This window comes from Danio rerio, chromosome 5, assembly GCF_052040795.2.
Source record: "Danio rerio strain M-AB ecotype USA chromosome 5, GRCz13ab, whole genome shotgun sequence".
NCBI classification, from domain to species: domain Eukaryota; kingdom Metazoa; phylum Chordata; class Actinopteri; order Cypriniformes; family Danionidae; genus Danio; species Danio rerio.
The window spans coordinates 33,284,062-33,298,729 of record NC_141025.1 but is presented as its reverse complement, the minus strand read 5'-3'; the positions used below and the strand labels follow the sequence as shown (position 1 = coordinate 33,298,729).

General features: G+C 36.9%; 1 protein-coding gene across 2 annotated transcripts; it reads left to right on the top strand.

The window, feature by feature from the left end:
- The first annotated feature begins 418 nt into the window (after nt 1–418).
- On the top strand, nt 419–12,338 carry myhz1.3 (myosin, heavy polypeptide 1.3, skeletal muscle). 2 transcript variants are annotated; one of them, XM_087253595.1, is made up of 41 exons: nt 419–451; nt 711–748; nt 1,005–1,231; nt 1,318–1,461; nt 1,546–1,702; nt 1,799–1,826; nt 1,931–2,045; nt 2,190–2,282; nt 2,377–2,440; nt 2,518–2,616; nt 2,704–2,807; nt 2,887–3,025; nt 3,161–3,279; nt 3,399–3,548; nt 3,630–3,800; nt 3,888–4,188; nt 4,278–4,348; nt 4,477–4,564; nt 4,675–4,792; nt 4,873–4,996; nt 5,100–5,236; nt 5,320–5,575; nt 5,659–5,901; nt 5,998–6,174; nt 6,358–6,503; nt 6,589–6,679; nt 6,768–7,157; nt 7,248–7,374; nt 7,636–7,754; nt 7,906–8,102; nt 8,187–8,370; nt 8,484–8,649; nt 8,729–8,853; nt 8,933–9,241; nt 10,838–11,041; nt 11,146–11,271; nt 11,353–11,523; nt 11,645–11,749; nt 11,843–11,938; nt 12,026–12,157; nt 12,263–12,338. In XM_087253595.1, exons 3-41 carry the CDS (start codon nt 1,025–1,027, stop codon nt 12,281–12,283), a joined length of 5,814 nt encoding a protein of 1,937 aa, XP_087109721.1. In that variant the 5' UTR covers nt 419–451; nt 711–748; nt 1,005–1,024; the 3' UTR covers nt 12,284–12,338. The 2 variants fall into 2 exon arrangements, with proteins under 2 accessions (XP_087109721.1, XP_087109722.1); XM_087253596.1 differs by lacking the exon at nt 711–748.
- Nucleotides 12,339–14,668: the final 2,330 nt, after the last annotated feature.

Genomic DNA, 14,668 nt, shown 5'->3' with positions numbered 1-14,668 from the left:
AAAAGATTCAACGTAACTTGTTTCATGTGTCATGTACCAAACATGTTTTATTTTCATTTAAATTACACTTTTAAATCTTAATACAATCTCAGTATACACATTTTTCTAATTGAGAGAAAGTTATACTTGAAAAGACCAAATTAAATGATACAAAATGACTCTTTATGCATAATATACTAGAAGCTAGCAATGCCATTTGTTTTTTTTTAGGAACAATTTAAAAACAATTTAGAAAAATATCCTAATGGTTTACTTTTTTCCACTTTTGTCATTTCCATTTTGGCCAGGGCCAAATGTTTTATCTGACTGATTGTTTAACTGCCTCAAATGACCATATTTGGTGGTAGCCATATTTAACTTATGCATTGCTGGCAAAGCAAATGCAGTATATAAAACAGGAGCAGAAGTGGAGACATTTGCGCTTGGAAGACCAGCCAAGGTTGCGTTTGTGGTGAGATGGTCATTCATTGCTTTGAAAGGAGTATGCATGCAATAATTAGATTGGTGGACATAAGTATGCCATGCCTTTGTAGAATAAATATGTAAAATATTTCAAGGTTTGGGAAAGTTAATTTTATTTTAGAGTTTTACATAATTTAAATGGAAAACTATATGAAATATGTTTCAGGTTTATCATCACTATATGTGTTCACAATGTTTTTTTTTTTATAATTTCTTTAATATTTAAGTTTAATATCTTTGCATTGCAGGATTGGTGCAATTCAACAATACTTTGGAGACAGGGAAGGTGATGGATAGTTTTGTATTATTGAGGCATCTAGCTCACACATTCAAATAGAGTAAAAATATCAACAATCATTATATTTAAATGCAACATTATTTAGACCTAAACACACATTTAAAATAAAATGCTTAAGCATAAATTATTTTTACATTCTCTTTGCTATATCACTTTCATGCTATGTAATGCTATTAGCAACATTCATGCTTTCATGGACAACTGTGTAAAATCTACGTCTTTTTTTCTAAACTTTCTATTACAGAAGTACGGTAAGCCGCCACCATGAGTACTGACGCGGAGATGGCCGTTTATGGCAAGGCTGCCATTTACCTCCGTAAGCCTGAGAAGGAGAGAATTGAGGCTCAAAACAAACCATTTGATGCCAAAACCGCTTGTTATGTGGTTGATGACAAAGAGCTGTACGTCAAGGGAACAATCAAGAGCAGAGACGGTGGAAAAGTCACTGTTATTACACTTGACACTAAGGAGGTGATTTTTTTTATATTTTATAAAGATTAAATTAAATTAATTACACAGTCATGATGAATCTATTATTGACTGGATGAATTTTATAGGAGAGAGTTGCTAAGGAGGATGACGTCCACCCAATGAATCCTCCCAAGTTTGACAAGATTGAGGACATGGCCATGATGACCCATCTCAATGAACCCTCTGTGCTGTATAACCTCAAAGAGCGTTATGCAGCATGGATGATCTACGTAAGCTCTAAAACAACCTGCAGCAGCACTTAAAAACATTTACTCTGTGTGCTTGCTATCTAACCACTTCTCTCCTCATTTCAGACCTACTCTGGGCTGTTCTGCGCCACTGTGAACCCCTACAAGTGGCTCCCAGTGTATGACGCAGAAGTGGTTGCTGCCTACAGAGGCAAGAAGCGTATGGAGGCTCCACCCCACATCTTCTCTGTCTCTGACAATGCCTATCAGTTCATGTTGACTGGTGAGATCTCATTTACAAGATCTGACTTACACACAAGTTCACATTCATCATTTTAACAAAACAATTGCTAAAACATTATTACCTTTGCATTTACAGACAGAGAGAACCAGTCTGTCCTGATTACGTATGTATCTAATCTAATAGAGATGCTGAGCACAGGTTTAGTTTCCACTTGTGCAACTTCTACATGTCTTATCATTTTCTGTCTTCTTGTCTCTCATAAACCAGTGGAGAATCTGGTGCTGGAAAGACTGTGAACACCAAACGTGTCATTCAGTACTTTGCCACTGTTGCAGTTCAGGGCCCTGAAAAGAAGAAAGAGCAAGCTGCTGGCAAAATGCAGGTATGAGATAAAAAAAAAAAAAAAAAAAAATATATATATATATATATATATATATATATATATATATATATATATAGAAAATATTCTGAAAGCAGTGTTTAGAAATGAATTAGAAAATTTATGAAACCTTGGCGTACAACACAGGGCTCTCTAGAGGATCAGATCATTGCTGCCAACCCTCTGCTTGAGGCTTATGGTAATGCCAAGACTGTGAGAAATGACAACTCCTCTCGTTTTGTAAGTCACATCTTAGTCAGTTGTTTTTTTATAAATTGATTTAATTTTAATTTTAATTGTTGTTATTTTTCATTTGTTATTATGTTTAAAACAGGGTAAATTCATCAGAATCCATTTCGGCACGTCTGGAAAACTGGCCAGTGCTGACATTGAGACATGTAGGTGGACGTGATTTAATTTTGTTTTTGTCTGTCACTCTTCAGATGATTGTGACTCAAGTTGATTCTCTCAACAGATCTGCTGGAGAAATCTAGAGTGACATTCCAGCTTCCAGATGAGAGAGGCTACCACATCTTCTACCAGATGATGACCAACCACAAGCCTGAGCTGATTGGTAGATGCACATATTTTATTCAGTGCATGTAATTGTAAATGTAATATTGTAAAACTGCATAATAAATGTTCTGCTCTTATTTTACAGAAATGACGCTCATCACCACCAACCCCTATGACTTCCCCATGTGCAGTCAGGGTCAGATCACAGTGGCAAGCATTGATGATAAAGAGGAGCTGGTTGCTACTGATGTGAGTCAATGTTTGATTATTGATATATTCTATATAGATATGACAGATCGTAGGTCTCATTCTTCTCTGTAATCTTCAGACTGCTATCGACATTCTGGGCTTCAATGCTGAAGAGAAAATGGGCATCTACAAGTTTACTGGAGCTGTGCTTCATCATGGTAACATGAAGTTCAAGCAGAAGCAGCGTGAGGAGCAGGCAGAGCCTGATGGCACAGAGGGTGAGACTCAGTTGCACTAATGTGTGTCATCACATATGATGCTTTTGACCGATCATTGTTTCTATTTACAATTAACAATGGTTAAATTTTCAAGTCAAGAAAATAAATGAATGTATGGTAATTTTTAAATCACAGAGGCTGACAAAATCGCATACCTTCTGGGTTTGAACTCTGCTGATATGCTTAAGGCTTTGTGTTACCCCAGAGTCAAGGTCGGAAATGAGTTTGTGACCAAAGGACAGACTGTGCCACAGGTATGCAGTAACATTTTCTGCATGTCCATGTGTTTCACCAGAAACCCCATATTGAATCTGACTGGTTATTGTTAAAAGCAAATAATTCTGTTACAATTGTACCTGTGTCTTACTTGCAGGTGTACAACTCTGTTAGCGCCTTGTCCAAATCTATCTATGAGAGGATGTTCTTGTGGATGGTCATTCGTATCAACCAGATGTTGGACACAAAACAACAAAGAAATTTCTTCATTGGTGTGCTGGATATTGCTGGCTTTGAGATCTTTGATGTAAGAAGGATTCTTTCAATTCTTTGTACTTTAAACTGAGACATATTCAGTAGTCAGTAAATAATCCTGTTTCTTCTCTAGTTCAACAGCATGGAGCAGCTGTGCATCAACTTCACTAATGAGAAACTGCAACAGTTTTTCAACCACCACATGTTTGTGCTGGAACAAGAGGAGTACAAGAAGGAGGGCATTGTTTGGGAGTTCATTGACTTCGGCATGGACTTGGCCGCTTGCATTGAGCTCATTGAGAAGGTTTTTACTGGTTTATGTATTTGTTTCCATTGTCTATTCTCAGATTCATTCAATTCTTATTAACAAACAACCTTCTTTTATAAACAGCCCTTAGGTATCTTCTCCATCCTTGAAGAGGAGTGCATGTTCCCCAAGGCTACAGACACTTCCTTCAAGAACAAGCTGTATGATCAGCATCTTGGCAAGTGCAATGCTTTCCAGAAACCAAAGCCTGCCAAAGGCAAGGCTGAGGCCCACTTCTCCCTGGTCCACTATGCTGGAACTGTGGACTACAACATTTCTGGCTGGCTGGACAAGAACAAGGATCCACTGAACGAGTCTGTTGTGCAGCTTTACCAGAAGTCTTCTGTCAAACTGCTGGCTACTCTCTACCCACCTGTTGTTGAGGGTAATTAAGCAACATCAGTTTAACTTTGAGTCAAATTTACAATTCTTGTTAATTACAATACATGCTTTTATGTCCCGTTATATGAATAGAGACTGGCGGCGGAAAGAAGGGAGGAAAGAAGAAGGGTGGTTCCATGCAGACTGTGTCTTCCCAGTTCAGGGTAATTTTTATTTTTTTATTTTTGTTGGGACCAAATGTAAATACTGAAGCAACTGAAAACAGTGGCATGGATTTGCTTGACTCTGTGAAAATGTGAATAAAAATCTAAAGCTTTTCATGACTAAACAGGAGAATTTAGGCAAGCTCATGACCAACTTGAGGAGCACTCACCCTCACTTTGTGCGTTGTCTGATTCCCAATGAGTCCAAGACTCCAGGTAAAGAAATACATATCTTACAGATGTACTGACATAAACACAATGTTTAATGTTTTTTCCAAAATAATGTTAATAACTACCAAGCTCATGCTGTATAATTTTACAAATAGGTCTTATGGAGAACTTCCTGGTTATCCACCAGCTGAGGTGTAACGGTGTACTGGAGGGTATCAGAATCTGCAGAAAGGGTTTCCCCAGCAGAATCCTCTATGGTGACTTCAAGCAGAGGTAAATGGGACTTTATGAAAATGTAATTTACTGTAAGAGTCAATTTAAAAAGTTATAAACCACTGTCCAATTTTCCACAGATACAAGGTGCTGAATGCCAGTGTTATCCCAGAGGGACAGTTCATTGACAACAAGAAGGCCAGCGAGAAACTCCTGGGATCTATTGATGTTAATCATGATGAGTACAGATTTGGACACACAAAGGTTCATATTTGAATTTACAATAACATTTTCAGGGATTCAGTGATCAGTGTAACATAGCTTAGAAATACATTTTTGTTTCTCTTCTCTATTTACATGTATTCAGGTGTTCTTCAAAGCTGGTCTTCTGGGTACTCTTGAGGAGATGCGTGATGAGAAACTGGCTAGTCTGGTCACAATGACTCAGGCTCTCTGCCGTGCTTACCTGATGAGGAGAGAGTTTGTGAAGATGATGGAGAGGAGGTGAGGAATTGCAAAAAATATCTTATGAGTAGTGTGTAAACAGTAATAAAGTTATGATTATGATATTATCCCATTATTCACAGGGAGTCCATTTACACCATCCAATACAACATTCGCTCATTCATGAATGTCAAACACTGGCCATGGATGAAGGTTTATTACAAGATTAAGCCTCTGCTGAAGAGTGCTGAGACTGAGAAAGAGCTGGCAACCATGAAAGAGGACTTTGTCAAATGCAAAGAGGCTTTGGCCAAGGCTGAAGCCAAAAAGAAGGAGCTGGAAGAGAAGATGGTGGCACTGCTGCAAGAGAAAAATGATCTGCAGCTGGCAGTGGCTTCTGTGAGTATTCTTAATTTAATAAACTCAATCTCATCTTTATTCAAATTGGTTTGCAATAACAGAACAATGTGCTTTCTTAACAGGAATCAGAGAATCTCTCAGATGCTGAGGAGAGGTGTGAGGGTCTGATCAAGAGCAAAATCCAGCTTGAGGCTAAACTCAAAGAGACAACTGAGAGACTGGAGGATGAGGAAGAAATCAATGCTGAACTGACAGCCAAGAAGAGGAAACTGGAGGACGAGTGCTCTGAGCTGAAGAAAGACATTGATGACCTGGAGCTCACCTTGGCTAAAGTGGAAAAGGAGAAACATGCCACAGAGAATAAGGTTTTTTTTTTTTTTTAGACATAATCTGTCATCTTTTGATTATGCAAATAATAAATAAAACATTACTAAATATATTTGATACAAATAATCACACAGGTCAAGAACTTGACAGAGGAAATGGCAGCTCAAGATGAGAGCATTGGTAAGCTTACAAAGGAGAAGAAAGCCCTCCAAGAGGCACATCAGCAGACTCTGGATGATCTCCAGGCTGAGGAGGACAAAGTCAACACCCTGACCAAATCCAAGACAAAGCTTGAGCAGCAAGTTGATGATGTAAGTTGTTGTCATGGGGTTATTATTTTAGTATTTGTTCATACCACAAGAATAATGGTATGGAGTAAATATTAAAATAACAATGTATTAGACATATTGCTATTGATTTTTAATAGAATCATAAAAATTTAATAACAATTTGAGCACCTAATTTATGTCATGTCAACTTTACAAATAACTTAGCTGGAAGGTTCCCTTGAGCAAGAGAAGAAGCTCCGTATGGACCTGGAGAGAGCCAAGAGAAAGCTTGAAGGAGATTTGAAATTGGCACAAGAGTCCATCATGGACCTGGAGAATGACAAGCAGCAGTCTGAGGAGAAGCTGAAGAAGTAGGGATTCTTTGTAATTTCTATATAAGAGTGATTGTTAATTTGGTTTCAAATCATACATAATATTTTCCCATTTTACACACAGGAAAGACTTTGAAACAAGCCAGCTCCTCAGCAAGATTGAAGATGAACAATCTTTGGGTGCTCAGCTCCAGAAGAAGATTAAGGAGCTTCAGGTTTTTATTCATTTACATTTATTAAAAAATGTTAAAGGCAAAGCTAAAACAAAATCTAACATGGCTTTATTATTGTCTGAATCCATAGGCTCGCATTGAGGAACTGGAGGAAGAGATTGAGGCTGAGCGTGCTGCTCGTGCCAAGGTTGAGAAGCAGAGAGCCGATCTCTCCAGGGAACTTGAGGAGATCAGTGAGAGGCTTGAGGAGGCTGGAGGAGCCACTGCTGCTCAAATCGAGATGAATAAGAAGCGTGAAGCTGAATTCCAGAAGCTGCGTCGTGATCTTGAAGAGTCCACCCTTCAGCATGAAGCTACTGCTGCTGCCCTGCGCAAGAAGCAGGCAGACAGTGTGGCTGAGCTGGGAGAGCAAATCGACAACCTCCAGCGTGTCAAGCAAAAGCTTGAGAAAGAGAAGAGTGAATACAAAATGGAGATCGATGATCTCTCCAGCAACATGGAGGCTGTTGCCAAAGCAAAGGTTAAGATTTCATTGAGAAAAAAAATATCAAGGTAATATATCAAAAGTGGTTCATGATTCTTAAAACTTGATGACTTTGTTTTTTTGCAGGCTAACCTAGAGAAGATGTGCCGCACACTTGAGGACCAACTTAGTGAAATTAAGTCCAAGAATGATGAGAACATTCGCCAGATAAATGATCTCAGTGCCCAAAGAGCAAGACTTCAAACTGAAAATGGTAACTTTTTAAAAAACCTAAAACAAAACTATTACATTTTTACACTTTATTTCCGCCCCTAAACCCAGAAAAAGATTTTCAAATACATCATCAATGTCAAATACTGTCATGGCCCATTGACCTCTTTCTCAATACAAATATATTTTGTATTCATAGATGATATAGTTCAAATCTCCATTCTAATTGTGAAACAAATGTTTTTCCTATTATATTATTTAAATATTTTAAATGCACTTACATTGTTATTCTAAATTGAAACAGGTGAGTTTGGCCGTCAGCTGGAGGAAAAAGAGGCTCTGGTTTCTCAGCTCACAAGAGGAAAACAGGCTTTCACTCAGCAAATTGAGGAGCTTAAGAGGCAGATTGAAGAGGAGGTTAAGGTAATACAATATAAAATATAAGTGTATGTATATATATATATATATATATATATATATATATATATATATATATATATATATATATATATATATATATATATCCCACATTTACTATAGAGCCAGGTTAATAGTATGTGACTTTGCCTCCTAGGCTAAGAATGCACTGGCCCATGCTGTACAATCAGCCCGTCATGACTGCGACCTGCTCCGTGAGCAGTTTGAGGAAGAGCAGGAGGCAAAGGCTGAGCTGCAGCGGGGTATGTCAAAGGCCAACAGCGAGGTTGCCCAGTGGAGAACCAAATATGAAACTGATGCCATCCAGCGCACAGAAGAACTTGAAGAATCCAAGTATGAACTTCAAAAGAAACGAGATTTTTTTTAAATTTGGGTGACTGCATGCATTTTTATTGATGACCGTGAAATGTTTAACAGGAAGAAACTGGCTCAGCGTCTGCAAGAGGCAGAGGAACAAATTGAGGCAGTGAACTCCAAATGTGCATCTCTGGAGAAGACCAAACAGAGACTCCAGGGTGAAGTGGAGGACCTCATGATTGATGTGGAGAGAGCCAATGCTTTGGCTGCCAACCTTGACAAAAAGCAGAGGAACTTTGACAAGGTAAAATATGTAGTCATGTTGTGATGTGATGTTCTTTTTCAGAAAGTAGTATGAGCTTTCTTCTGGAGAATACAAGTTGAACAAACCTGATCATAATATATTTCCCACTAAAGGTCCTGGCAGAATGGAAGCAGAAATATGAGGAAGGTCAGGCAGAGCTGGAAGGTGCCCAGAAAGAAGCTCGTTCACTCAGCACTGAGCTGTTCAAGATGAAGAACTCCTATGAGGAGACTCTGGATCAGCTGGAGACCCTCAAGAGAGAGAACAAGAATCTGCAGCGTAAGAATCAAACAGTTAAAATAAAAAATCTGATGAATGAATGTTCTTTATGATAAAAATTTTATTTTTCATTCTACAGAGGAGATTTCAGATCTGACAGAGCAGTTAGGTGAGACTGGTAAGAGCATCCATGAGCTGGAGAAGTCCAAGAAGGCAGTGGAGACTGAGAAGGCAGAGATTCAGACTGCCCTGGAGGAGGCTGAAGTGAGTATATGGAGATGGAAATTTATATGGGGTTATCTCTAAAACATTTTATACTATAAATTATTTATCTTTGTCATAGGGCACTCTGGAGCATGAGGAGTCCAAGATTCTTCGTGTCCAGCTTGAGCTAAACCAGGTCAAGAGTGAGATTGACAGGAAGCTTGCAGAGAAGGATGAGGAGATAGAGCAGATCAAGAGGAACAGTCAGAGAGTCACTGAATCTATGCAGAGCACTCTGGACTCTGAAGTCAGAAGCAGGAATGATGCTCTGAGAATCAAGAAGAAGATGGAGGGAGATCTTAATGAGATGGAGATTCAGCTGAGCCATGCCAATCGCCAGGCTGCTGAGGCCCAGAAACAGCTCAGAAATGTTCAGGCACAACTCAAGGTATGACTTCTCTTAAGCTTTAGGTGCATTTTGTTTAAATTTGTTTAGTTAACATGAACATTGTACATTGGTAAAACATTTCTGTAAACGCACCAGAATTAGCCGGAAGTAATTTTTCAAGTGTATTCCCTGAGCAGAATGTTAAAAGTCATCCTAAAGCAAATGTAATTTAAATACATGTTAAAACAACTTTACAATTATAAATCACAACCCATAAAAATGAATAAAAATACAAAATGCCCCAGAGACTTACTCCCAAGCTATATGATAATGGATTTTAATCTTAACGTACTGTAACTAACGTAATTTTTAATTTAACCCTAAATACTTCATATGTTCCTATATCTCTTACAGTTGTTGTTAAAAATATTTAATTCTTGTGCAGCTTTCATTAAAAATGAGAACTAAATAAGCTTACTTTACCTAAGTGGTATAATACAGTCTCTTTTAGAATGATAAACAGTTGATCTAATATTCACTAACTGATCAAGAGAGGGATATGTTAAACCATTAATATTTTTATACATCAAGCAGGCATTTGCATACCTAATCACAATTTCCCCAACTTAGCAGATTATACCTTATCAATATTGAACAGTGATGGATTTATGCAGGTTTCTAATTAAGAACTTTAATTGTACATTTGTATAAAAACTCTGTATAAAAGACTTTGTATAAAAGTATACTCTAAAATGATTTTAGAGTCGCTAAACTCGTCTAAGACCAAGTTGTTAAACAGTACGTTTTATGGGAAATAACCATAGAATACTTTCCCAGAGATTGGTTGCGGCTGGAAGGGCATCCGCTATGTAAAAACGTGCTGATAAGTTGGTGGTTCATTGCGATGTGGCGACCCCGAATTAATAAAGGGACTAAGCCAAAAAGAAAATGAATGAATGAGTGAACCATAGAATACATTGACAAGTCTTATTTTGCTCTGATGACATATACTTTCTTATAAACCTAAAATTAAAGAGAATTAACTTCACCTGTATACAAATCTTTTTAACCTAAGCTTTAAAAGGTAATTTTGAAATAATCAGTATTCCAAGATATTTAAATTGAGACACTACCTGCAGCCTCATCCCTGACTCATAAGCATCTGTTTATTCATTAATACGATTTGACTTAAAAAAAAAAAACCTTGCAAACCGTTTTTGACACATTTAGTTGCAAGCAATTCTCATTTAGCTATGCTGACACATTTACCATAGAATTTGTAAGCTCATTTGTAACATTTGTGGAACTATTGCCGTGAACATAAACTACAGTATTATCTGCATACATCTGCATAATAATGTCAGGACAAGCAAAATTAATATAATGTATATAGATTGAAGAACTCCAGAAGAAGTACCTAAATCAGTTGATTTGTGATTTTGGACTCTGATACACTAAAGCCAATCTGACAGATATAATTCTATAAAACTAACTCTATGTTAAGAGAAAATAAAATTAGATAACTTAGACATCAGAATTTTATGATTAATAGTTTCAAAGACTTTCTTCAAATTAAGGAACACTGCTCCAACTACTCCACCTTTATCTAAAAGAGATTTATTACATTTCATAAAACAACTACTCTGTTGTGTTCAGGATGCCCAGCTGCACCTTGATGATGCCGTGAGAGGACAGGAAGACATGAAGGAGCAGGTGGCCATGGTGGAGCGCAGAAACACTCTGATGCAGTCTGAGATTGAGGAGCTGAGAGCTGCTCTGGAGCAGACAGAGAGAGGACGCAAAGTGGCTGAACAAGAGTTGGTGGATGCCAGTGAGCGTGTTGGGCTGCTGCACTCTCAGGTAAAAGAATAATAGCTTTGTTTTTTGTTTTCTTTTGTACAATGTCATTAAGATAGCTGAAAGCATCTTCCAATACATTTATATTGTTGCTTTCCATGTTGTAGAACACAAGTCTTCTGAACACCAAGAAGAAGCTTGAGGCTGACCTTGTTCAGATCCAGAGTGAAGTTGAAGACACTGTACAGGAAGCCAGAAATGCAGAGGAGAAGGCCAAGAAGGCCATCACTGACGTGAGCAACAGAACATGCTAAATGCTTAGTGTATTTAAAAAAATAATGAGATGCTAATGGAGATTTGTGTTCATGTAAAAGGCTGCAATGATGGCAGAGGAGCTGAAGAAGGAGCAGGACACCAGTGCTCACCTTGAGAGGATGAAGAAGAATCTGGAGATCACAGTCAAGGACCTGCAGCACCGTCTGGATGAGGCTGAGAATCTGGCCATGAAGGGAGGAAAGAAACAACTCCAGAAACTGGAGTCCAGAGTAAGCAGGATTTTATTCTCATGTTAATCATTATCATGTAAATAGAGTGTTGTGTTGGAATACTACTGAAAAATCAGATTCCTATTTAAGTCAGATTTGTTCAATAATGTGTTTTATTTAGGTTCGTGAGCTTGAGACTGAAATTGAGGCAGAGCAAAGGCGTGGAGCTGATGCTGTTAAAGGCGTCCGCAAATATGAGAGGAGAGTCAAGGAGCTCACCTACCAGGTAAAGACATCAGAGCAAAAAATTTGATCAAATGAATATAAAATAAAGTTTGGCAAAAGTTTAAATTACATTAATCTATGTTTCTTTATGCAGACTGAGGAGGACAAGAAGAATGTCAACAGGCTGCAGGATCTGGTTGATAAGCTTCAGCTGAAGGTCAAGGCTTACAAGAGACAGTCTGAAGAAGCTGTGAGTTCCTCATTTGAGAACTTTACATAAACACCTGTAAACTTCCAAGATGTTCTTTTACTAATACAGTTGTATGTGACTTTGCAGGAAGAACAAGCCAACTCTCACCTGTCCAAGTTGAGGAAGGTGCAGCATGAGCTGGAGGAGGCTGAGGAGCGTGCTGATATAGCTGAGTCCCAGGTCAACAAGCTCAGAGCCAAGAGCCGTGACGCTGGAAAGGTGATTATAAAAAATTAGGATGTACAACTTAGTGTTTTAAGTTTTTACAGTATGGTGACATTTATACCACATCATCGTCTTACAATATTTATTTTTATTTTTAAGGGCAAGGAGTCTGCTGAGTAAACGACGTTCAACAACTGTGACAATGTAAAAATCAAATAAACATTTCTGACTATTATACCTTGTTCTTGCTTTTTATTTTATCATATTTGTATGTACATGTGTATATTAACAACAATTAATAATATTACAATTGTGTAAATGTAAATAATTTATGTATATATATTTTTTATTCACAACAGCAACATTGCAACCAAGAGCTACCAACCTCACTTTTATGTAGCAGATTATTTGTTAGTGATGATTTGAGTGCCACTAACACTTAAATGCATCATAGTATTTGCCATCTGTATTAGAAGTTTATATTAGTTTACAGCCAATTAATTTACAAACCAAGGTTTGTTTTATCTTATTTACAGTAGCTTGCTAATGTCTGTGACTGCACTGTACACTAAAAAAATAACTGGTACTGTAAATATTTAATTACAGTATTTATTAGTCGCTTTGAGAATGACTGTTAAAACACTCTATTGTACATCTGGCCAGGAGCAGCCTGTTTCTACACTTATTTTGCTATGCATTATACTTATTCATTATACTTATACTTATTCAAAGGGTTAGTGATTATTATTATTATTAGTTTCATGACAAAACAAAATACTGAGACTGATGCAGAGGACAGCAAATATGAATATTAAAGTCCCCAACAATTAAAGTACAGTCAAATTTGCAAGTATTACTCCCTAAAATTTATGTGAACTCAGCAATTAGTTTTGTATTTGGTTGTGCTGGGCAATAGACCACTGTCACCACTAGAGTCACTCTAAAAAACGTTGAGTTCATATATATATATATATATATATATATATATATATATATATATATATATATATATATATACATATTACATACATATATATATATATATATATATATATATATATATATATATATACATATATATATAAAATTATATATATATATATATATATATATATATATATATATATATATATATATATATATTTTTTTTTTTTTAACCCTATGTGGCGGAAGCTTTCATAGTTGGGTAAATTTAGAAAGTAGTGAATGGGAAAATAGGCCTACAATAAGTCTTTTTTTATTTTTTTTTTTACAATTCTGTTAGCTAAAATAATAATAATAAAAAACTCCACTATGGTAACAAATTTCCTGTCCTGTCTATTTTAAATCACCTGGCACAAGCAGTACACAGCAAAGATATAATAAAATATGTGATATAATGCATACATAACTACATATAAAAGTACATATATTTAAAAAAAAAAAATCTAAATATTAAACACTTTCAAGGATTTATGATGCTGATAACTGTTAAACAGTCATGTGAAAAGGGTCCATCCTCCACCCCTGCCAGAAATTAAATTTACAAAAGCTAAAATTAGGAGTCAGTTCAGAGAAAGTACTACTATCACTACTATAAATTGCCAATTTGTAGGGTTTTTTAAAATAAACGACACGGTTCCCAATGATCTTGAGTATTACAGCTACGCATCTTAACTAAAACATTAAAACATGACAGTGTCACAATTAGACATTATTCTTATATCATTCTAAATAAAAATGATTTTTATATCTCCATTATATGGAAAGTTACGAACACAAATATATTTTGCATACTTTATTCTCATTAATCAATATTATTTACCTGCCATCTGCGACTTTTAGTAGTTGTAAGTTAGGTATAGCACGTGTGTCTCCAAGTGAGGAACTTCTTATAACGTTACTGTCCTCGCCTGGACATTGTCAGTAAGTTGGATTTATTTTTTAAATACTGAATAAACGAGTATAAAAATATTGGACACGAGTATTACAGAGATGGCAGTATTTCATGGTTCTGATGTGTGGCATTAAAAAACGGAAGTAAATTATTAAATAGCAAAATGATATGTTTTCCACTGGAACTCGCCAGCCACCTCATCTAAAGAGCGCAAACTTAAGTTAGTTCTAGCGTTGATGTCCGTGAGAGAAGTAACGCTGTCTTATTTACGTTTTTGAAGAGGGAAGACCATTTGCTGTCGGGGGCCTTAACCTGGGTGGCTAGTTGTCTGCGGATATAGATTAAACCCAGAAGCCTGGAATACAGAAACTGTGGTAGTCTGATAGCCAGACAGGAAGGGCCAACTTTACCCCGCCCTCCAAAAAATCTTAAAAATATCAAGTAAGTCAATAATTTTCCCGAATACCTCACCGTTTTAAATGAACATCAATTCTTCATTTAGGTAGGTTTGTGGGCCGCGTGCATATCGCGTCTCTGAAAGCGCGTGGAAAGCGAGAGGCGGTTCCTTCGGCATTTTCGTTGCTTTTTTGTTGTTGCTAGGCGACCATCAATTAGCTGCTTTCTCAGAGGATGACAAATAAAAAAAACATTGCTGCAGTTCTGATATAAGCCAAGGAGCTTAGACCTTT